Source organism: Myotis yumanensis, unplaced genomic scaffold, assembly GCF_028538775.1.
Source record: "Myotis yumanensis isolate MYYU_CA2020_CCGP unplaced genomic scaffold, mMyoYum1.0.hap1 SCAF_4, whole genome shotgun sequence".
NCBI lineage: Eukaryota > Metazoa > Chordata > Mammalia > Chiroptera > Vespertilionidae > Myotis > Myotis yumanensis.
In genome coordinates, this window is record NW_027223755.1 from 81,027,434 (window position 1) to 81,051,364 (window position 23,931).

At 48.7% G+C, this 23,931-nt stretch overlaps 1 protein-coding gene and 1 pseudogene across 1 annotated transcript; one reads left to right on the forward strand and one right to left on the reverse strand.

Moving 5' to 3' along the window:
• Positions 1-33: 33 nt before the first annotated feature.
• Positions 34-14,613, reverse strand: LOC139009461 (peptidyl-prolyl cis-trans isomerase A pseudogene; annotated as a pseudogene).
• SSC4D (scavenger receptor cysteine rich family member with 4 domains) lies at positions 10,346-23,685 on the forward strand. Its single transcript, XM_070411534.1, has 12 exons — positions 10,346-10,428; positions 12,372-12,516; positions 14,581-14,777; positions 15,988-16,023; positions 16,271-16,576; positions 17,277-17,354; positions 18,382-18,696; positions 20,021-20,098; positions 20,691-20,765; positions 20,882-21,193; positions 22,079-22,156; positions 22,813-23,685. The coding sequence occupies exons 3-12, from the start codon at positions 14,612-14,614 to the stop codon at positions 23,127-23,129; spliced, it is 1,761 nt and encodes a 586-aa protein (XP_070267635.1). The 5' UTR covers positions 10,346-10,428; positions 12,372-12,516; positions 14,581-14,611; the 3' UTR covers positions 23,130-23,685.
• The last annotated feature ends 246 nt before the right edge of the window (positions 23,686-23,931 follow it).

Below are 23,931 nucleotides of genomic sequence, written 5' to 3' on the forward strand. Positions count from 1 at the left end.
AACACAAGTCAAATTTGTTAGAGTTGCCCACAGTCAGCACGTCTTGCTGGTCTTGCCATTCCTGGACCCGAAGCGCCATGGCTGTCACAATATCCAGGCCTTCTGTCACCTGACGAAGACCACATGCTTGCCATCCGACCACTCAGTCTTAGCAGCGCAGATGAAACCGTTTGTGTTAGGTCCAGCATTTGCCTTGGACAAGATGCCAGGACCTGTGTGTTTCAGGACGAAGTTCCCATCCTCAAATTTCTCCCCATAGATGGACTTGCTGCCTGTGCCATTATGGCGTGTGAAGTCACCACCATGGCACATAAATCCCAGAAGAATTCTGTGAAAGCAGGAACCTTTATAACCAAGTCCTTTCTCCCCAGTGCTCAGAGCACAGAAGTTTTCTGCTGTCTTTGGAACTTTGTCTGCAAACAGCTCGAAGGAGACGCGGCCCAAGGGCTCTCCGTTGACGGCGATGTCGAAGAACAGGGTGGGGTTCACTATGGCTGGTCATGGGCGGCTTCAGGGGGGCGGCGGCATCTGCAAAGCTAAGTGGTTTCTTTATAGTGGACACATCTGGCAGACACACTTTAGCCATATTGTCAGAGTTAACTAACCATTAGTGGGATAATGGGATAAACTGACCTCAGGTGCCTCCTGATGTGAGGGGATGATGCCGAGTGTTTAGAAAAAAAGCATTCATGGATATATGTACGGATATATATATATATGTATGTGTGTATATGTATACATACATATATAGACACGTATTTACACAAGTGTAAAGCGATACAAGAGAGAGCATATGTAGCAAAAGGTCACATTTGCTGAATCTGGGTAAAGGGTAAACAGAATTTCAAACCCTCTCTCGCCCTGGCAGAGGAGCTCAGTTGGTTAGAGTGTCATCTCGATAAGCCAAGGTTGCAGGTTTGATCCCTGGTCAGGGCACATACAAGAATCAGCCACTGGATGAGTGGACCAACAATCAATCAATCTCTCTCTCTCTCTCTCTCAATTAAAAATATTTTAAAAATAAAAAAGTTAAAAAATAAACCCTCTCTAAGTCAGATTCAAGTGAAAGAGAAGACAATGGGATCCAATTTCAGAAAAAGGCTATTAACAAGTTTTCAAAAGCAACTGCTGAAACAAAATACGAGGTTACTAGGCATAAAGCAAACCAAAAGAGCTGTAAGATATTTGAAGAAAATTTTATGAAACTTTATTGAAAATCATCAAAAAATACCTAAATGCAAAGAGAGATAGTCCATATTCATGGATGGGAAATGCAATATCATAAAAGATATTTTCCCCAAAATTAATCTATCATTTCTATAAAAATTCCAACAGGTGTGTGTGTGTGTGTGAGAGAGAGAGAGAGAGATGGGGAGAGAGAGAGAGAAAGAGAGGAACCTGAAAAACTGATTCTAAAATTTATATGGAAAGGCTAAGGAAGCTAAGACTTTTGAAGAAAAAGAACAGGGAGCATTTGAGATCTGACTCCCTGCCATATATAGTAAGTTTGAATCAAATAAATTCTTATAAAAATTTTCTACAAAGTTGGACATTTCTTACATCAACATTTACTTGATGCAATTGGCAAAATTCTAAAGAACTATACCCAGGACCACCCTGCAGGCCCAGACCCAGTGCCAGGTACAAATAAGGGTCCATTGTGCCCCACTGGCTCTCCATGTGGACAAAGGCATGACAAGTGGACGGAGAATTACATCCACTGAGGAAGCAGACCAGACCCCAGGAGTGGAGTCAGGAGATGTAGTTTTTTTGCTACAAGAGAAAGAACATGAGGTGTTCCAGAGGGATGGCAACGATTTGCACATGACATACAAGATAGGACTTGTGGAAGCCCTCTGCAGGAAGCCCTCTGCAGGAAGCCCTCTGTGGAAGCCCTCTGCAGGTTTCGGTTCACATTCAAGCACCGTGATGCACATCAGATCGTGGTGAAATACCCCCCTGGCAAAGACATTAACCAGCGTGTGTCCATGTGGCTCAAGGTGAAGGAATGCCACAGTATTGTAATCCCTTCATGAAAGGTGACCTTTACATAAAGATTGATGTGCAGTTTCCTCAAAACAACTGGATCAACCCCGGCCAGCTTTCTGAACTAGAAGACCTTCTGCCATCCAGACCAGAAGTCCAGAACATCATCGAAGACACAGAGGAAGTAGAGTTCCAGGAATTCAACGGCACTCGGGGCTCGAGAGGCAGGCAGAGACGCAGAGCCTAAAGCAACAGCTTCGATGAGGAAAGCAGCAGCCACCATGGATCAAGAGTGCAGTGAGCCCATCAGTAAACCGCACCCATGTGCCCTGGTTGGTTTTCAGCCATCCCCCTGGAAGGTCTGGTCAATTCAAATGAACAGGTGGACATTTCCTGGTCTATGTGTAACTTTTTTTTTTTTTTTTAAATCTTTATTGTTCAGATTATTACATTTGTTCCTCTTTTTTCCCCCCATAACTCCCCTCCTTCCAGCTCCCACCCCACCCTCCACCCTCACTCCCCACCCACTGTGTTCATCCATAGGTGCATGATTTTAGTCCAGTCACTTCCCGCATCTCCCACACCCCTTTTCCCCCCAAGAATAGTCAGTCTATTCCCTTTCTATGTCCCTGATTCTATTATAATCACCAGTTCATTCTGTACATCAGGTTATTTATTCACTTGATTCTTAGATTCATTTGTTGATAGATGCATGTTTGTTGTTCATAATTTGTATCTTTACCTTTTTCTTCTTCTTCCTCTTCTTAAAGGATACCTTTCAGCATTTCATATAATACTGGTTTGGCGGTGATGAACTCCTTTAGCTTTTCCTTATCTGTGAAGCTCTTTATCTGACCTTCAATTCTGAATGATAGCTTTGCTGGATAAAGTACTCTTGGTTGTAGGTTCTTGGTATTCAGCACTTTGAATATTTCTTGCCATTCCCTTCTGGCCTGCAAAGTTTCTGTTGAGAAATCAGCTGACAGTCGTATGGGTATTCCCTTGTAGGTAATTGAGTCTCTTTCTCTTGCTGCTTTTAAGATTCTCTCTTTGTCTTTTGCTCTTGGCATTTTAATGATGATGTGTCTTGGTGTGGTCCTCTTTGGATTCCTTTTGTTTGGGGTTCTCTGCGCTTCTTGGACCTGTAAGTCCATTTCTTTCTCCAGATGGGGGAAGTTTTCTGCCATTATTTCTTGAAATAGGTTTTCAATATCTTGCTGTCTCTCATCTTCTGGCACTCCAATAATTCTGATATTAGTCCGCTTAAAGCTGTCCCAGAGGCTCCTTACACTATCTTCACACTTTCGGATTCTTTTTTCATTTTGCTTTTCCAATTGGGTGTTTTTTGTCGAATCTTTGGTTTGATTCTTGTGCTCCTCTGGTCTGCTATTGGGTATAATATTCTTTATTTCAGTCCGTGTATGCTTACTTTCTAATTTCTTTATCGTAGCATCGAGGGTCTCATTAGTTTTCGTGAGGCTCTGCACAAATTTATGGCAAGCCCTCAAAATTGCGATTCTTAGCTCCATATCCTCCATTTCTGTCATGTTTTTTTGTCTCCGCATCTTTTATGCTTTCTTGGTGCACCCCCTTGTGGTCTCTGTCCTTTTTTTTTTTTTTTTTTTTAATATATTTTTATTTATTTTTTACAGAGAGGAAGGGAGAGAGATAGAAAGCTAGAAACATCGATGAGAGAGAAACATCGATCAGCTGCCTCTTGCACATCTCCCACTGGGGATGTGCCCGCAACCCAGTTACATGCCCTTGACCGGAATCGAACCTGGGACCCCTCAGTCCGCAGGCTGACGCTCCATCCACTGAGCCAAACTGGCTTCGGCTATGTGTAACTTTTAAAATTGGTACAGTACCACCCGGTCAGTGTGGCTCAGTGGTTGAGCATTGACTTATGAAATAGGAAGTTATGGTTTGATTCCCCATCAGGGCACATGCCAGGGTTGTGGGCTTGATCCCCACTGTGGGGCATGCAGGAGGCAGCCAGTCAATGATTCTCTCTCATCATTGGTGTTTCTATCTCTCTCTCCTTCTCCCTTCCTTTCTGAAATCAATAAAAATATCCTATATAATAAAAGCATAGTATGCAAATTGTCGCCTCAACCAGGATTTCATCTGGGAGTTCTACCAGGGGGCGGGGCTGGCTGGGGGAAGGAAGGGAGGTCCCGGTCAGCAGCCGGCAGCCGGCAGCTGCTAGGGACCCTACCAGTGTACGAATTTTGTGCACTGGGCCTCTAGTATTTTTTTTAAATAAAATAAAATTGGTATAGTATTTACAGAGTGTATAATTTAAACTAACTACAAAGCTCTACATTTTCATCTGACTGTTCAGTAGCAGAGGAAAGCACTTGAGGAAGCAAGACTTATACTCAAGTTCCAAGGTTCAGTCTTGGACATCTGTGCTCGGTTCCCATCAGTTTCACGTGGATTCTTTTGTTCCCATATTTGAAATTCAAAGCCCACATTGTAAAGTTTGTGAGCATTCTGTCTTGAAGCTTTGTGTGTTTGGCTGTACCTGCATAATAAGCTGCTACAACTAGAATAAAGGATTTCAGAACCTGTATCTTGTTTAGGTGCATGGAAATGGGCTTTGCACACAGTAGGTTTGGAGCTGACTGGGAACAATGGAAAATTACATCAGCTGTGGTTGTCATGTTATTGGTTTGGTTATTTTTTCTTGTTTTTTTAATCATCTTGTGAAAGATTTCAAAATTCAATAATAAAAAGAAGTTGGTGTAAAAAATATATATATAGGACTTTTCCTTTCTGCCTGTTGCCCTGTGAAGACAAAACAGCTGGCATGTAATAGAGACAAATTGGGCAGCTGGAATTTGCCAGACATGCCTATGTACACGCCACCATTCGTTAATTCTGTAGTCAGACTTTTGCTGGAGGGACCCTAATGGACTAAGATTTGTTATACTGCTTTGTTCAGTGGGTGAAGTGAAAGGAAATTTAGGGATATAAATGGAAAGGGGCTCTGGAGTATGTGGGAAATATTTCATTATCTCATTGTTAAATGTCAAATAATATATAAAATTTTCAGCCCACTTGACAGACTATGTGACCTTGATTACTGCTAAGGAAGATTGATAATTTTCAAAGTTTTGTACAATGTTTTGGCTTTTTATTATAGAGCGTTAAAAAATTACCTTAAAAAGTAAGTGCCTATGTCCATTGGTAATGCTTATATGCATGCATACAAGTCCTTCGGTTGATCTCTTACCCCTCCCTCCCGCCCCCTAACCCTCTTCAGCCTTCCCGCTGTAGTAGACACTGGGGGGTAGGGGAGGCTGGGGGAATGTCAAGCGGGGGGAAAAAAGGAGACATATGTAATACTCTTTGTAATAATTTAAGCAATAAAACAAAATTTAAAAAAAAAAGTAAGTGCCTAAAGTAAAAGGAAATCCACTCCCTCCCAGCCCCAACCATTGTTAGCAGTCTGTGGTGAGTCCTTCCCGGCATCTTCTTCTGGGCATATATACAAGCATTACAAAATGCACGAACTAAATGCAATGTGGATTGGACCCTGGAACAGAAAAAGCACGCGAGTGGGAAAACAGGTAGTTATTAATATTAACCAAATAAAGTCTGGAGTTTCGTTAACATTAATGTATCAATGTGAATTTATCAGTTTTCACAAATGTATCATGGTTATGTAAAAAAGTTGTTAACATTAGGGGAAACTAGATAAAGAATATGTAGGAACTCTGTGTAGCTTTTGGGCAACTTTTCTGTACACCTAAAATTATTCCAAAAGAAAAACTTCATTTTAAAAATATATTTTAGAATGGGAATCATATTCTACACTATTATGCAAATTGATTTTCCACATAACAAGATGTGGGGACACCTTTCATGCTGAAAATCACTATTTTTTATGGCAATAGAACATCATTATATGGATACACCACAGTTTATTCAAGCAGTATCCTCTTGCTGAACATGATGGTTGCAATGTTTCCACTGCTACAAACTTGAACTTCCTTGAATATCTATCTTCCCGTGTTTGCATGGATATTTCTGTAAGATCAATTCTTAGAAGTAGATTTGTGGGTCAAAAGTATGTATATTTAAATGTGTATATTAAGTATGTATATTAAACCCATTTTTATTCCTGCCGACCTTATAGGAACATGCCTGTCTCTCCCCTTCCCCTTGAACACACCTGGCCTTTATATTCCTTGTCCCTGATGTCCACACTAATCCAGCAAGTGGGGGGAGTATTCTTCATGTTATATCCCCTACCAGCCGGTGATTGTGGGGCACATTCCCTGCCAGCTCTGGGTATGACCATGTTGTAACCGCCAATATCTAGGTCAAAGGCACTTGTGTACCTTTCTCAGGGGTCAAGCTGCACAGACTATGTTTCTTGAACTTAGAGCAAAAGACTATTTGAACACTTTCCAAGACTCTGTGTAAGTGCTTGACTGACTGGTGTTTAGACCTCTGCTCACCTGCTAGTCAGGGGTGTGGTGCTGAAGTTTCAGGACCATCGTTTTTGGTTTTTTTTTAACAGAACTATGAGGATGGAGAATGATGGGGACTGCTAATTTGGAGAGGTGGTCAAAAAAGGACATTCTGAGGGAGTGACATTTGAATGAGGTGAGGGAGTGAGTTGTGCAAATACCTGGGGAAAGACAGCTCCAGGCCAAAGGAATTGCAAGTACAAAGGCCCTGAGGTAGAAGCAGGCTTGTATGTCCAGGAATATCAAGGAGGCCAGGGTGGCTGAGCAGAATGAATGAGAGGGAGTGGAGGGAGATGAATTCAGAGAGGCAGCCAGGGACCAATTCATGAAAGACCTTGTGGGCCTTTAGATCTCATTCTAATGAGAAACCACTCAAGGATGCGAGTGGGAGAGTAACAGGCTAGAGTGCTGTTGACTATCTTTTCATGTGTTCATTTGCCAACTGAACGTACCCTTTGGTAAAGTGTCTCTTTATGGCTTCCCCATAGTCTAACTAGATTGTTTGGTTCTTTAATGTTGAATTTTGAGAGTTATTTATATATTCTAGGTAGGAATATATAAATTCTCTTTATCTGAAATGTCCAGAATAAGCAAATCCATAAAGACAGGAAGTAAATTAGTGGTTGCCAAAGGCCTGAGGGAATGGGAAGAGGGATTGACTTTTAATGGGTACAGGGTTTCTTTTTGGGGTGATGAAAATGTTCTGGAATTAGGTAATGGTGATGGTTGTACAACTCTGTGAATATACTCAAAACCAAAGAGTCATACACCTTGAGCTTGTTCGAGGTCTGCTAAAGAGGGAGTACGGACAGAGAAGAAGGCCGGGGATTGAGCCTAGGGCTCCCCTCCACTTGCCTGTCACTCTTTACAATGGGCAAGTAACTGGATATAGCCAACAAGGCATGAGGGGATATCTGTTGGGGGTTTTCTGGGAAAGTCTTCTTAGCTTTTAAAACAGGACACAAGATAGAGATGTTTCCCCTCTTCTGGCTCTGAACATTGTCCTGTTCATGAGATACTCTGAACTGAGGCCACCATCTTGAGCCATGAGGAAAGCCACCAAGAAGAGCAGCCAAGCCCTAACCGGTTTGGCTCAGTGGATAGAGCGTCGGCCTGCGGACTGAAGGGTCCCAGGTTTGATTCTGGTCAAGGGCATGTACCTCGGTTGCAGGCACATCCCCAGTAGGGGGTGTGCAGGAGGCAGCTGATCCATGTTTCTCTCTCATCGATGTTTCTAACTCTCTATCCCTCTCCCTTCCTCTCTGTTAAAAAATCAATAAAATATATTTTAAAAAGAAGAAGAAGAAGAGCAGCCAACTTGCTGATGTTGGCAGAGTAGGCTGATAGGAAGGACCCGGGCCCCTGATGATGTCACTCCACGGAATTAACCAGTCCTGAAATGGGCTCACTCTGACTTCTTGTTAAGTGAGATAAAACCCCTTTTTGAGCAACTTTGATTTGTGTTTTCTGTTACTTGTAGCCAGAAGCACTGTCACTAATAGGGTATCAAATGCTGCTGAGATATCGAGTAATACAAGGATAACACAGAAGCTGTAGTTGTCCACTGGTATCTGCTTTCTCTTCTTTGCAATAATGGAATTCATAGCTGGGTTGTGGCCATGAGACGAAGTTCTAGCCATGAGGTACAAGCTGAAGGGTGTGGTCATACCCTCTAAGGAAAAAGCTTGAGCATGCCCTCTGGTTCTCTTTTCTTTCCATTTTCAATTTTCTTTCATGGACTGAATATGTCCTCTAAAATTTATGTTGAATCTCTAAACCCAAATATGACCTTGTATGGAAATAGGGCCTTTAAGGGGTAATTAAGGTTCAATGAGGTCATAAGGATGGGGCCATGGTCCCAGAGGATTAGTGCCCTTATAAGAAGAGACACCGCCGAAACCGGTTTGGCTCAGTGGATAGAGCGTCGGCCTGTGGACTGAAAGGTCCCAGGTTCAATTCCGGTCAAGGGCATGTACCTGGGTTGCGGGCACATCCCCAGTGGCAGATGTGCAGGAGGCAGCTGATCGATGTTTCTCTCTCATCGATGTTTCTAACTATCTCTCTCCCTTCCTCTCTGTAAAAGATCAATAAAATATATTAAAAAAAAAAGGACACCAAAGAGTGCTTTTCCCTCCCATGTGAGGACTCGGTGAGAAGGTAGCTAACTGCAAGCCAGGAAGAGAATCTTCACCAGGAACCAAATCCTGCCAGAACCTTGATCTTGGACTTTACAGCCTCCAGAACTGTGAGAAAATAAATTCCTGTTGTTTCTGCTACATTGTCTATGATATTTTGATGGACAGCCCGATCTGACTGATACATTGGCTAAAATAAAAGCTTGATGGCAGAGGCTAGAGCAGCACTCTTGGAGCATGAGAAGGAAGCCCTGTGTTAAGAATGGCAGAATGTCCCAGCCAGTGGCTCGGTTGGTTAGAGCATCTTCCTGTACACCAGAAGTGGTGTAGGTTTGATTCCCGGTCAGGACACATACCTAGGTTGAGGGTTCAATCCCTAATTGGGGCATGTACAAGAGGCAACCGATGTTTCTCTCTCACATTGATCTTTCTCTCTCCCTTTCTCTCTCTCTCTCTCTCTCTCTCTCTCTCTCTCTCAAATCAATAAACATATCCTTGGGTGAGGACTTCAGAAAAAGAAAAGAATGGCAGAACAATAAAAGAGAAGGAATTTGGATCCTTAACAGTCATGAGCTCTAGATCTCCATTTCTAGATCTCCTACCAGGACTTGTAAGTGAGAGAGAAAAATAAATTTGGATATTGTTCAAGCCTGTTATTTTCTGGTAGATTATACTACTTTTCAGCAAATACTGGTATTCATTCCCTCTCCTCTTCCCCTTTATGAGAGGGATATATTTCCCCTGCCCCACTGATAGATCACAGGCTTGGCCATGTGACTTGCTTTAGACAACAAAATATGAGCATATGGGATGTGTATCATGCCAAAGCAGACTTTAGATATGCTTGTGTGGCCTGGTTTGGTTTCTGGGTTCCTGCCTCCTCTACGGGAAGAGCATGCCCTAGGAAACTGCCGTTCCTTTCCTGGATCCTGGAATGAGAGGCTAATAAAACAGACCTGAACCCAACCCACAGCCTGAAACAGAACCTTCACAGCCAACATGCAGAACCATGGGAGGAAAGTAATTTTTGTTTTAAACCAGTGATTTTTCTACCCTTTTCATCTCATGGCACACATAAATTAATACTAAAATTCTGCAGCACACCAAAAAAAATTTTTTTTTGCCGATCTGACAAAAAAAAAATCATTTTGATTCATTCATACCTAACAGCTATTGTTGTGTTGTCTGTTGTCATTTTTTAAATTTTACAATCTCAAGGAAAAGCGGTCCGAGCCCCTGACTAAATAATCAGTATTTGCCCGTTTTAAAAATTCTTGTGGCACACCGGTTGAAAATCGCTGCTTTAAGCTATTGCAATTTAGGGGTTATCACAGCAAAAACTGAAGAATACAGGTTCTCTCTGTTATCATATCAGAGCTCATATTCTAACTAAAACAAGTGATGAAAATAGGCCCTTGAATCTCATGACATGAAGGTCACTGGTGACCTTAGGAAAAATTGCCTCAGTGTAGTGAGGCCAGAAGGCAGACTGGAGCAAGCTGAGCAGTGAGTGAGAGGTAAGGAAATGGAGATGTGTGCAGACAGCTCTTTAGAGAAGTGTGGCTGTGATGGAAGGAGAGGGATGGGCACTAGCTGGAGGAGGGGCTGTGGAGGCCAGTGGCAGCCTTGCAGAAGTGCTGCTCAGACCTGCCCTGGAGAAAGAACTTGCTGATGGGATGTGAGGAATTCAGTCAGCTGACAGCCTCCAGTCCAGCACCTTCCGGAAGCACTGCAGCATTTGAGGAGACCACACTCTTGCCGGGCGTTTCCCAGTCAGTGACAGAGCATGGCAGGGATACCAGCACCCGAAGACCCAACCAACACAGGTGGGAAGGGTTTTCTGTTGTTTGCTTTTTTTTTAAATTTCAGAGAGGAAGGGAAAGGGAGGGAGAGATAGAAACATCAATGATGAGGGAGAATCATTGACCGACTGCCTCCTGCACACCCTACACTGGGGATTGAGCCTGCAACCTGCCATGTGCCCTGACCAGGAATTCAGAGATTGATGCTCAACCGTTGAGCCACACCAGCCAGGCTGTTGTTTTCTTTTAATGATAGAGAGCAGAGTGTGCTTAGAAACGCAAAGTGAAGAATCCAGTTGGGAAAGAGCAGATGACTAGGGAAGGGAAAAGACACCCAGATGGAGAGAGGGAGGTCCCTGTGAAGGCAGAAGGAGATGAGGTCTGGACTGCGGGGGAGCGGTTCCTCCGGCCAGGGAGGAAGGAAAGGCCGGAGAGAAGGAGGAAGGAGAGCAGGGTGATGGCAGACCTCCCATCGGAGAGTTTTCTTTTTCTGAAAAGTGGGGAGCGAGATGAGATCTGAGAGTCAGGAAACTAAGTCCTTCTAGGTGCATGGGCTGCGTCTCCATTTTCCACTCTTGGCCTTGGTCTTCCCACCGGGAACATAAACAGCTTTGGCTAAACCCCGGTCCCCAAACATGTTTGAGCCTCAGAGGCTTTTGAGAAATACACTTTTAGGGGGAACTCATCCCTGAACTGCTTGATCGGAATCTTTGGAACAGAAGTAGTGGGGGCAATAATCTATATACAGGGTGTCCCCCAAAAATGTATAGGCACTTTAACAGTTGATAGCTCAATATTGAAAATGAAATGTATTTTAATAAACACTGCCTTTATAATTATTCAAAGTACGTATATACATTTTTGGGACACTGGGACACCGTTTATATTTTTAAAAGTGCCCTTGGGCCCTAGCTGGTTTGGCTCAGTGGATAGAGCCACGGCCTGCGGACCTAAGGGTCTTAGGTTAGATTCTGGTCAAGGGCATGTACCTCAGTTGCAGGCTCCTCCCCACCACAGGCCCTGGTCAGGGCATGTGCAGGAGGCAATCAATCGATGTATTTCTCTCACATCGATGTTTCTCTTTCCCTCTCTCTTCCACTCTCTCTAAAAATCAATGGAAAAATATCCTCCAGTGATGATTAATAATAAATAAATGAAATAATAATAGATTGTCCTTTATTTAAAAAAATATTTCTCTCTGTCTTTTCCTCTCTTTCACTCTCTCTAAAAAATCAATGGAAAAATATCCTTGAGTGAGGATTTAAAAAAATAAATTAAAATCACATGGGGGGAAAAAGTGCCCTTGGGCATGATGGGATGCATAGTCAGGTTTGGGAACCGCCCTGCAGGGCCTCCAGCTCTGTGGTTCCAGGGAGAAGGTGCAGCATTTTACTGAAGGTATAAACTATAAAATAAGCCACATGCCACACTTCCTGCCACCTATAACTACAAAGGCCCAAAAGGTACCAGAACTCAAGAGGAACCACAGTAAGATAAAATCAGTAGCAAAATCAGAGACCCCACCTATGTGGGAAACTCACCATGCACACTCTGGCCCCTGGGGCCATGTTTCCAAGCCCCCAGGTGGGCTGTGGGGCAGGTCTTGGTAAAAGGGACTCCCCAGGCAACAGGACTAAGGGGTTGAATCAGCGCCATCACAGGAGATCAGGGATGCTTGGCTGCCCTGCAAAGGGGTGGAGACCAATCCAGGCATTTCTGAAACCTGAGACCTGGAGTTGGGGGGAGGGGAAGGAGGGGCTGCCTGGCCCTGAGTGTCCAAGCCAGCCCCCACCCCCACCCCCCCTAGCTCCTCCTCTGCCTGGATGCCCCTTCTCTAGGGCTGCTCCAGACTTTGCAGGACACCTCCACTCTCCCTTTGCCTCCCTCTGCCCCTAAGGTTGGGTGGGGACAGGCTGGGGCCACCAGCAGCTCCATGGACAGAGACGTTGCCTCTGCTCACCTTCCAGCTTTGGAAAGAAAGGAAGAGAGATCTGTATTGATTTGCATTTGGGGGATCCTACACCCTCCTAAACTTCTGGGGGCAGAAAAAGTGATTTGACCTTGGATTGACTGTAGAAGAAGGGACAGAAAGAGCCCAGAGCATTCTCCCAGGTATGAATTCTTCACTCTTGGTGGTGATGGGGTGTGTGTGTGTGTGTGTGTGTGTGTGTGTGTGTGTGTGTGGTAAGTTTTCCACTGTCAGATGTGGAGTTGTTCTTGATGATCTCCCAGACCCCTTCTGGCTGCTTCATTCCATGATTCTGCGGCCCTAAACTTCATTCAGTCATTCAATAAACATTTCCTGTGTACCCATCCTGGGCCAGGTACTGCTATTGAATAAAACCTAGTCAGTCCCTGCCTTCAACGATTCACAGTCTAGATGGGAAGACTGTGAATAGCTGCCATACTTACAGTGCGTCAGACACTGAGCTACCCCTTTTATAAACTTATTTAACCCAGCAACAACTGTAAGAGGCAAGTGTATTACTAACCCCATTTTACAGATGAGGACAGTGAGTCTTACTTAGCAAGGTGGGGTCACACAGAGTAGGTAGTAGTTGGTGGAGCTGGTGGAGTTGTGTTATGCTGCCTGCCTGCCCTGCACTTAAAGAGACAGTTCCGGGCAAAAGGTGTACTCATGAAGGGTGGGAGGGAGCGAGAGTGCTTTAGAGCAGCGGTCGTCAACCGGTGGTCCGTGGACCACTGGTGGTCCGTGAGGTCCGAAAGATTGGCGACCACTGCTTTAGAGAGCCAAGTTCAAAGAGGGCAGGGAATGGTTAACCTTCACTTTGACCAAGGTTCCCAGGGAGTGAGGCAGCAGCAGGCTTGGGGCCAAGTTTGGAGCTGGAGGTAGGCAGGCTCCAAGAGCCCACTGGGAGCTCTTGGGTAAGCTGGGACTTGAGGTCAGTGGGGATCAGGATCAAGGGCCCTTCTCCATCACCCCTAGCCTGGGGTGGCAGGGGACACAGTGGGGTGACTTGAGGATTCCCAGCCAGGCTCCCTAGAAACTGGGTGTCCCATATTCACATGGGTGGGGCTGACCTGACCTGGAGGCAAGCGTCCCAGCTGCCTGAAGGTTGTGTGGCCTGAGGCCCAGGAAGTGGGGGGCAGACCCCCATCACTATGGATCTCCTCAGCAAAGATTGGACTGTGGTTCCCCCTACTCACAGCTCTCAACTCCCATCTCCCAGCTGTCTCCAAGCCAGGCAAAGGGAGGACAAAAGCTGATTATTCCACTGGGGGCTGTCCTAGGCCCCATGAATGGGGTATTGAAAACCCCGTGCCCACATCCAGATAGGTTTTCATCCTCTCCCCAACCAGACTCTTTGTATGCCAGGGCCGAGGCACAGCCAGGGAGAGATGGGAGAGGGGGGGGCTGTGCTGGGAGGGGCATCCATGGACCTGCACTCTCAATATATTGAAAACAGAACTATCCCCTCAGCCAGCACCCCACCCCTGTTTTGTATGTGAAGAAAGCAGGCATGGGGGGTTTCTAGGATGCTGGTTACGTGATGTAAATGTTCACTGAGTTCTATACTTATGACTTCAGTACTTTTTTATTTGTATACCTCAACCCAAAATTTAACAACAACAACAAATCCTCAAGGGCTTCTCATCCCCAAAAGACAGAGCATCCCAAATGGCATTTATTCTCTCAGCCCTTCACCATTTTTTTGCATATTTGTGAGTCATAGGAACTATATTTCCTTGATTTTTTAATTGACTCGTTTCTTCTGATTTAAACTAACTTTAAAGAGAAACTTTATATTGTTCCAATAAATGGAAAACCAGGATCCTTTGCCATAAATAGAAGGCATTGTTAAAAAAAATAAGCAATGAAAATAAAACCATAAATATTCATTTATCTCCCCCTAAATTGATGTGGGTTGCCACCAATAGCACCAACACCACCCTTTGGGGTACACTGCCTTTCTGGGTTTGGACCCAGGCAACCTTCCAACTTCATCTCCACCATTCATCTTCACACACTCTCTGCTCCAGCCAGACCTAACTCCTCATTAGCTTCCATCTGTGCTCCCTTCCTTCTCATCTCCCAGCTGTTGCTCCTGCTGCCTCCACGCAGAATGCCAAACCCAAGTGGAAATATCACTTCCCCCTGAAGCTCTCACTGGGACCTTCCAGCTGGAAGAAGTGACTTGGAATTTTTAATTCCAGATGTTCCTGCTGTGACTTCTTCACCAGCTCCATGATGGAACCATTAGAAAGGCCAACGACTGGCTGGACACACAAGGAAGCAGAAATTCAAATTGGTCCCCAACCAGATCAGAGCAGGGGGTGGAGCCCTGGAGACAGGAGTACAGTACCTGCACCTATCCCCCCAGCCCTATCCTTCCTCCTCCTCTTGCCACTGGGTGAGTGCTGTCCCGCTAACCCCAACCACTTCCCTTTCTGACTCTCAGTTTTCCCAGCTGTAAAATTATGGTGGGAGGTGGTTTGTAAATGAGGCGGTTTCCAACATTCTTTCCATCTCCGACATCTGTCCAGGGTTGATTAGAGCTAAGGGTCTGACTTGGAGAAGCGGAGGGCTCAGTGCTGGGGGTGAGGGATCAATGTGCACAGAGTATGGGCAGTTAAGGGACATTGGAAATAGGAAAGGAAGGAAAGGGGATGGGCTTACTAATGGCTGTTGGAAAGGAAGCTGGTAGAATAAATGAAATCAAATGACTTAGGGACTATCCTAACTTTAAAAATGAATTTCCCTTGGTGGGCCAGTTTCCCTGCTTCCTCCCTGCCTCTCAGGCCACGTACTCAGAATTGTAAGGGGAAGGCGAGTGTGGCGATTTCGGTTGGAATCCCAGTTCTACCTTTTGCTGTGTGGCCTTGAGCAAGTTGCCTAACCTCACTAAACCTGAAGTTTCCCCATCTGCAAAATCCTACCTACTTTATAAGTTGTCCTAATGATGAAGTGGGCCAGGCCACATAGAACAGTGAGCACAGTGCCTGGAATGTACATTCACGAAGCAGAAGGACTCATCTAGGTAAAGCTTTGGGGGGAATCACAATGAACCCCCAAACCAGTTCACACACTTAAAGCAGAGCTCCTGAGCATCCGAGGAATAACAGGCTCTGGGCAGAGGGCTCTGCGGGACACCGAGATGAGACAGGCATGGACACATCGCCAGCAGGAGGCCCAGAAAGGGGAGTGTATGTGGTGCCCAGTGACTCAGAAGGAACAGAGAGCACTTCTGGCTGAGGGCTCCAGGAAGGCTTTCTGGAGGAGGGGGTTCTGAGCCGGGTCTTGAAGGCTCCCTAGGGCTGTAATAAGCATGATTGACCAGAGGAGACTGGTCAGAAGATACTAGAAGGCTTTGTAGAGAAAGCTCAGGGGCTGGGACTCCTATAAGAAAAGAGGAGTGTTTGAGAAATTTAGCAGTGGAGTGGGGACAAACAGATCTGTCTTAGGCAGCTCTCTCTGGGTGCTCCATGACCAACGGGAGAGGGTGAAGCAAGGAGGCCAACTGGGACAGTCAGGGAAAGAGGTGAGACTTGGGGAAAGTAGGAGTAGTGAAGAGGAGGGGCATGATGGAAGAGGGGGCCAATGCTCTCCTCACTCTGTTTCAGCCAGTGCCCTACAGCCCACCTCACTGCCTTTTCCAGGTAGGTGCCCCTGCTCCTTCCTCCCCACCCCCCCTACTCCGACCCCAGGTACTCAGATGCTCAGACAGAAGACCTCTATTGTTTTAGATGCCCCAAAGGGACTGCACCAGTCTCCCCAATATAAAGGAAGGGAGAAATGAGATCTAGGAGGGACTGTTCCTAAGGCTCCCATAACTTCATGGCAAGATGGGCATCCTGTAGGTTGGACCCAGGGATCCCCCAGGTGCCAGTTCAACCCTCTCCACAGAACTGAGGTTGGTGGGGGGTCCGAGCCGCTGCCGGGGGCGTCTGGAGGTCCTGCATGGTGGCTCCTGGGGCAGCGTTTGTGACGATGACTGGGACGTGGTGGACGCCAATGTGGTATGTCGTCAGCTGGGCTGCGGCCTGGCGCTCCCTGTGCCGAGGCCCCTTGCCTTTGGGCAGGGCCGAGGCCCCATCCTGCTGGACAACGTGGACTGCCGTGGGCAGGAAGCTGCTCTGAGTGAGTGCGGCAGCCGAGGCTGGGGAGTCCACAACTGCTTTCACTACGAGGATGTGGCTGTCCTGTGTGATGGTGAGCAGAGTCCTGTGACCTAGGAGGGCAGTTTGTGTCAGATAGCAGGGCTGAAGGCTAGATAAATGAAGGGACTTCCCAGCGGTAACACTGTTCCATGTAGAAGACCAAGCCAGTGGCTGCATTGCATGGTGTTGGGGAAGAGCTCCAGGCTGGCCAACAGTCCTGGACCCCAGTGGTGCTTCTAACTCAGTGTGTGACTTTGGTCAAAACTCAACATTACTCCTTCCATGTAGGACTTTGTTCCAGCAAAGTCCCCTTCCCATTTTTTAAATCAGATGATTGGGGTCAACACTGCCACAGGTCCACTTGGCATAGAGTTGCAGCAGAAACCTCTGAGAGGCTTTGACCTTGAGAGCAGTGGTTTTAATTTTCAAGAAAATCCCCTGGAAGGCTCAGATTGTGGCCCCTTCCCAGTTTCTACTTCTGCAGGTGTGGGGTTGAGCCTGAGAATTTCCCTTTCTAACAAGTTCCCAGGTGATGTGATGCTGCTTTAAGAACTAAAAGAACTCCTCTAGAGCTACTGCTTCCTGGACCCATGGGGCCCTTTCACCTCTCCTATCCCTGGCTTTCATCCTTTGTGTGACCAAAGGCCCTGAGGAGCAGGCACCTTAGGGGTCCATGCCCTGCTACTTATACACCTGTGGGTGTGAGGATGGAGAACAGAAAGATCCATTTCTCATCCTCCCTTCCTTTCCAGAGTTCTTGCTCACGCAACCCCCAACAAAGAAAGTGTTAACCAGCAGGGCACCCCCTACAACTACCCAGAATGGGAGAGGTAAGTAAAGGCAATGTGGGGGGCCACCTGGGTCTTAGGAGAGGGACCCAGAGAACAGTCTCTGATATCAACCCTAAGTGAGAAGAGAAGGATTACTGATGGTTGAGTTTGGTCATTCCTCCTCCCCATCCTGCCTCCTGTACCCCCTCAGGCTGCTCACCTTCTGAATAGGGAAAGAGGATTCATTCCTGTAGAATGACTAAAAATAGTCAGCACACGATTGGAGAAAGTGAGAGGTGAGCGCTAGAGCTTGATCTAATGGGAGAGTCAGATATGCACAGAAATGCTGATAATGATGTAGAACAAGAAAATGAAAAGCAATCTAAAAGAGGCACAACAGATAAAAGGCAGGGAAGTCCGGAGGAGAAAGAGTGTCCAGTCCATCAGAGAGCAGGCAGGGCTTCCTGGAGAAGGAGTTGTTGGTGCTACACCTAGGCAGGCAGAAGGCTTTCACTGCAGTCTTAATTGGAGTGCGGGAAACGAGTTAAGTCGGCTCGCGTGAATTGCGCGTACTCCGCGGGAGCCGTCTTTAACTCGGTTCATATAGATTTGCGGTGGAGTGCGGGAAACGTGTAAACTCGGGCCGATTGTAACTGCGTATTACCAAATATTTGTTTGTAATCCACCCTTTTGGTGGATGGAACAAAACCAAAAGACAGAGCCAGCTTATATTTTGGCGGGAAATTCACCCGCACTCCAAGTGTTAAAGGAGGAAGCAGCACGACCTAGACCTAGACGCTCAGGAGAGCATGGACAAAGGCAGGGAGGGTTGCTTTTAGGCAGGGAGTGACACAGTCAAAGCCAGTCTGTCCTTTGATCCCACAAACCACCCCCAATCTGGGCTGTGAGGAGACAGTGCCTTGGGGGTGAATGAGTCGCTCCTCCAGGACTTTCGCTTCCGGGACACCATGCCCTGTGGGTGTGGGGTGGGTGTAGAAGTGCATAGGTCTGGAGGTGATGGGAGGCAGCGCCCTGTGGGATTTGCTCCTTGCCCCCTTGCCCCCTCTTCTGCCCCCATCGTCACCAGGCGAGGGCAGTGTGCGCCTGGTGGGGGGCGCAGGCCCCTGCCAGGGCCGAGTGGAGATCCTGCACGGCGGCCTGTGGGGCACTGTGTGCGACGATGACTGGGGGCTGCCAGACGCCACCGTGGTCTGCCGCCAGCTGGGCTGCGGGGAGGCCCTGGCCGCCACCACTAACGCCTTCTTCGGCTATGGCACGGGACACATCCTGCTGGACAACGTTAACTGTGAAGGCGGCGAGCCCCGCCTGGCAGCCTGCCCAAGCCTGGGCTGGGGTGTGCACAACTGCGGCCACCACGAGGACGCTGGAGCGCTCTGCGCAGGTGCGGGCTCCGGGGGCGGAGCGTGGCCGGTGGGCGGGACCGGGCCGGGTCCAGTATGGAGGAGCCTAAGTGGGGCTTGGGCGGCGAGGGGGGGTTGGTGGCTACCTTGATGTCTCCCAGAGTAACCCAGAAAGGCCCCGAAATTACGTTTAATATCTCAGTGCTGCTCTGGAAGTGCCTCAGGAAACGTCAGTACTCTTTGTGGTGAGCTCCACAGCTGTGTAATACTGGAGTATTGTTCTACCAACACTCTAGAACAGCGGTTCTCAACCTGTGGGTCACGACCTCTTTGGGGGTCGAACGACCATTTCACAGGGGTCGCCTAAGACCATCGGAAAACACATATATAATTACATATTGTTTTTGTGATTCATCACTATGCTTTAATTATGTTCAATTTGTAACAATGAAATTGGGGGTCACCACAACACGAGGAACTGTATTAAAGGGTCGCGGCATTAGGAAGGTTGAGAACCACTGCTCTAGAACTAGCTAGCAGTACCCCAAAAATGCCCCAGGAATTTCCAAGCATATCCTAAGTACTCTTCATGGAGCACTTCCAAATAATAGAACTCTATAATTGCCCCAGAAACACTACATCGCAGCCCAAGTATGACCCCAGAATTACCTAGCGCAGCCCTCTTTAATCCTGATGCTCTTATAACGCCCCACCTGGCCCCTCTCCATTTTGAGAAGTTTTTTGAGCAAATACAAATAATAGGGCCAATAATGGCACTTCACAAACGGACTCCACTCTACAAGCTATAAATGCTTGCCCATGCCTCACAGCAAACCAGGGGCCATAATTTCCAGTTTACAGTTGGGAAAGCTGAGGCCCAGTGAGGCAGAGCCACACCCGTGGTCACACAGTGAGCCCTGGCAAGGTCACGGCTAACTTTGCTGCATGGTCTCAAGCATGACCTTTGCCTTCTCTAGTCCTGTTTTATCTGTAGGATGGGGATAACAAGTCTTGTTCTGCAAGTCCCTCAGGACTGTGCATGGCCCTCCCCCTGTGGTCAAGACCTTCTCTATCTCTCCATTTTGGACACACATTGGGTTTCTGAGAACATTGGAAAGAAAGGAAAGCATGTCTGTGAAAGTCCTGTGTAAACTGCGATGTGTACGCCTGTACAACACCAGTGAATTACGACCATTGTCAAAGTGGGGCAGACCTCCTTGGACCCCAGATGGGGCTAAGCCCCCAGCTCTAGAAGTACAATCTGTGGTCTTCTTCAGAGAAATCCTTCTATCCTCCTGACAGCCAAAGGCTGACCAGGAACTAGAACCTCAGCCTCTGACTCTGCTCCCTTCTTTCCTGCTCTAGTTCTAGGGCCCCCGACGCTCACAGCACTGCCACCCTCAGCCACAAGAGAGGACTGGGCCTGGCCCACAGAGCCAGAGGGTAAGGAGCCCAGCTTGAGCCTGCTAGCCTCCAGGCTATAATGGTAGGGGGAAGGTGAGTAGGGCTGGGAATTGAGAAGGCTGTTGAGATCCATAGGAAGGGGCCTGACTAGAAGGCCAGAGCTTTTGACCGGATGGTAGAGGTGGGTGAGAGGACAGAGGAACAGACAGAGAGCAAGAGATGAAATCCAGACCTCTGAAAAGTTCGGTAAGGTGGGAAGACGTAGTAAGCGATTTCTTCAAAGCTCTTAAGTAAAATTTGGGTTGGTGGTGAGGGTGGGAATTAAGAGGCCTTGTGAGAGGTTTGGGATAAAGGTTGAATGAAGGATAGAAGTACATTTACAATTAGGGTTGAAACTATCATTGGGATTGAAATTAGGATAACGCCTGGAAATAGGATTTGGTTCATTCCAATCCAGTTACCAGAGGACCCCACCACACCAAGCAAGATGGTAACTCCAGAGTTGAGGTTGAGTGTGGGTGCCGATGTGGTACAGCTGGGGGACTTCGGCAGGAGCGCCCATGCCCTGCTGTAGGCCAGAAGGCCTCTTTGTCCCTTTCAGATGCTCTATCTAGATGCCCTGTCTCCGCAGCCACAAGAGTTGGTGCCCTGCCTTCCAGGGAGACAGCCTTGTTCACCACAGCCTCCTGGGTCGCGGGGAAGAAAAGTAAGTGGCAGAGCGGGGATTTCCGGGGCGGGTGGGAAAAGATGGGGCTGGGGCCCTGCCTGGGAGCTGGTGTCTCCAGCGCAGTCCCTCTGGCCCCGGGCCTGTGCGCCCTGCAGGCGGGAGGCTGCGGCTGGTGGGCGGCCCGGGACCGTGCCGCGGCCGCGTGGAGGTTATGTACGCCGGGGGCTGGGGCACCGTGTGCGACGATGATTGGGATTTCGCGGATGCGCGCGTGGCCTGCCGCGAGGCAGGATGCGGGCCGGCCCTGGGCGCCACGGGCCTCGGTCACTTCGGCTACGGCCGCGGCCCCGTTCTGCTGGACAACGTGGGCTGCGCCGGCACGGAGGTCCGCCTGAGCGACTGCTTCCACCTGGGCTGGGGGCAGCACAACTGCGGCCACCACGAGGACGCGGGAGCGCTCTGCTCAGGTGAGCCCGCCGCGGGGTCGCGCACGGAGGCAGCTCAGCCCTGGGCGGGGCCGCGCGCAGGCTGGTGCTGCGGCGCGGGTGGGGCGGGGCCGCGCGTGGCGGCTCCCTGCGGCGGTGCACCGTGGGCGGGCCCGCGCGTGGCGGCTCCCTGCGGCGGTGCTCCGTGGGCCGGCCCGCGCGTGGCGGCTCCCTGCGGCGGTGCACCGTGGGCGGGGCCGCGCGTGGCGGCTCCCTGCGGCGGTGCTCCGTGGGCGGGGCCGGAGAGGACGCGCAATCCGCAGAGAGGCGGAGCCCGCCCACCAGGGCCGCTGCGCTGCACGGGCGGCGCCGGAAGGAGCCTTCTGCAGTGAGAGTGTGGGGTGGGGCCGGGCCCGCGTTCTGCCGCAGTGCGGAGCGAGGCGTGAGAGAACGAGACCAGGGATGAATTCAGAAAGCCTGTCAAGGGCGGGGCTGGGGTGTTACTGCTCTGCTGAGTCAAGGACCCCCAAAGCTCTAATAAACGAAGAGTTGATCAGCTTTTGGAAGCAAGCCCCATGCCGTTTAGAAGGAATCAATAAGATAGGGGTGTTTGCAGGGTCTTACACATTTTAAAATGCTGTTCGTTGCTTGGTTTGGGAATTGATATATTCGCCCTAGTTTGGTAACCCCGGGGCCTAGTAGCCTTGGCCACAAAGGGTTGGCTACAAAGGATTCTGCTTTGGGCCCCAGGGTGAAAAAAGTACAATCACCATTTCTGATGGGGGTGGGGGGGGCTTCTTCGGGGTCCAGTAAAGTTCGTTGTCCCTAGGTCAGGCTTCCCTTGCGAGGGTAGGAGGTGATCTGTCCTCAAGGAACATGTTCCCCAATGTGACAGCCACCTCTTTTTCTTTGTCCTTGATGAGCCAGGCCCAGAGGAGCTAGGACTGCAAGTCCAGCAGGATGGTTCTGAGACCACCCGGGTTCCCACTCCTCGGCCCAGGGACGGTAGGTACCCACAACCCCTAAGAGGGAAGTAGAGGCATCAGGATAGTAAGGACCAGGATCAGGAGAGGTCACAGCCTGGGGTTAGGTAGCTCAGCAGATTTTACCATGTCCTGGAACCTTTGCCTTTTTGGGCTAGTCTCAAGTCTCATTAATAGAGGTATAGTGTTCAGAAAGAGGGAGATGGGTTTTAAGCTAAAGGAATCTGTAGCTTAAAATGAGGGGATAGGGCTCCTTTCCTGAGGAGGGAAATGAAAGAAGTTACTCTTAGCCTGGGGATTCCAGGGGGTGAGGGTAGGCAATGATAACCTCAGGAGACACTGATGACTTCAGGGGACACAATCACAGTCTCCAGAGAGTAGCCCTGTAGTTGAGGTACTGGGGTTATGAACAGTGGACTAAGGAGAGAGCAGACATGCAACCCAACATGCCCAGAGTACCCCACAAAGGCTTGTACATGTTCTTCCATCTGGAGGCTGAATACTGACTGATGTCCATCCTATTTTAATCTCACTTGTCTGCCCTTGTCCAGGGGCTCCCAGGGCAGTGCTGTGTCTCATGCCAACACCCTTTGCCTCCTCTACCCCTTCCCTGTCCTTGCTTGGGAGTGGCGTGGCATGGGCCAGCACCTTCCAGCTCCCGGCCTTGTCCCCTTACAGGGCACCTACGTCTGGCCAATGGAGCCCATCGATGCGAGGGGCGTGTAGAGCTCTTCCTAGGACAGCGGTGGGGCACCGTCTGTGATGATGCTTGGGACCTGAGGGCAGCCGGTGTCCTGTGCCACCAGCTGGGCTGTGGTCAAGCTCTAGCAGCCCCTGGAGAAGCCCACTTTGGCCCAGGCCGAGGCCCTATCCTCCTGGACAATGTCAAGTGCCGTGGGGACGAAAGCACCCTTCTGCTCTGCTCTCATATCCGCTGGGATGCCCACAACTGTGACCACAGCGAGGATGCCAGTGTTCTGTGCCGGCTGTTGTGACCTGTGACAACTGCAGTTCACTCAGCCCTTCCCTCCCCTTGCCTGGGAGAGAGCCTGCCCAAATGGTGTGGTCGTGCATAGGATGGCCTGGCTTTATTCCATCAACTGTTGTGGACCCAATTCAACGAGAGCTCCCACTTTCTGCTCAGCCAAAACAGAAAACTGGGGAAAGGGAATGACTTCTAACTCTCTCTTTGGTAGGGCTCCAGGTACAGCACCCCTAATCCGACCTTCCTGGAACCCAATCCAGGTGATTCAGGAGAAAATGGGGTCTCTCCCTTCCCCGGACCCATCTTGGGATCCCCAAGAAGAGGGAAGACAGGAGAAGCCTGCAGCCCTTACCTTAGCCTGCCTGGGACTGTAGAAGAACCTGGGTCGTTGCCCTGGCTTGTTCCATGAGGGCCCAGACTCAGATGGTGCTTGACTGGATAAGGGGACTGGAGGGGCCAAAGCAGGGACAGTGGCCCCTCCCTGCAGCTAGAACCAGCATCTGTGATTTATGCTGCCCCCACCACAGAGCCTCCACTTTGCAATAGCAAAGAACTGTGGGGGTCTATAACCATCCATTCATAGGTGCCAAGTCAATAAAGCATTGTCCCCCGCTGTCTTTTAACCGAGGTCAGTGTTTGGACACAAGTGCATTGTTTGTGGCAGCAGGAAAGACTGGTAAAGATTTTTTGGAGGCTTGGGGATGGAGGGTGGTTCAAGAGCATCATCTGAGAGCTCTCTGCAGGCCCATCACATCCTGGAAATGCTGACTCAGTATCAGGCCTGGAAGGCCTCTAGAGGGTCTCCTAGTCCA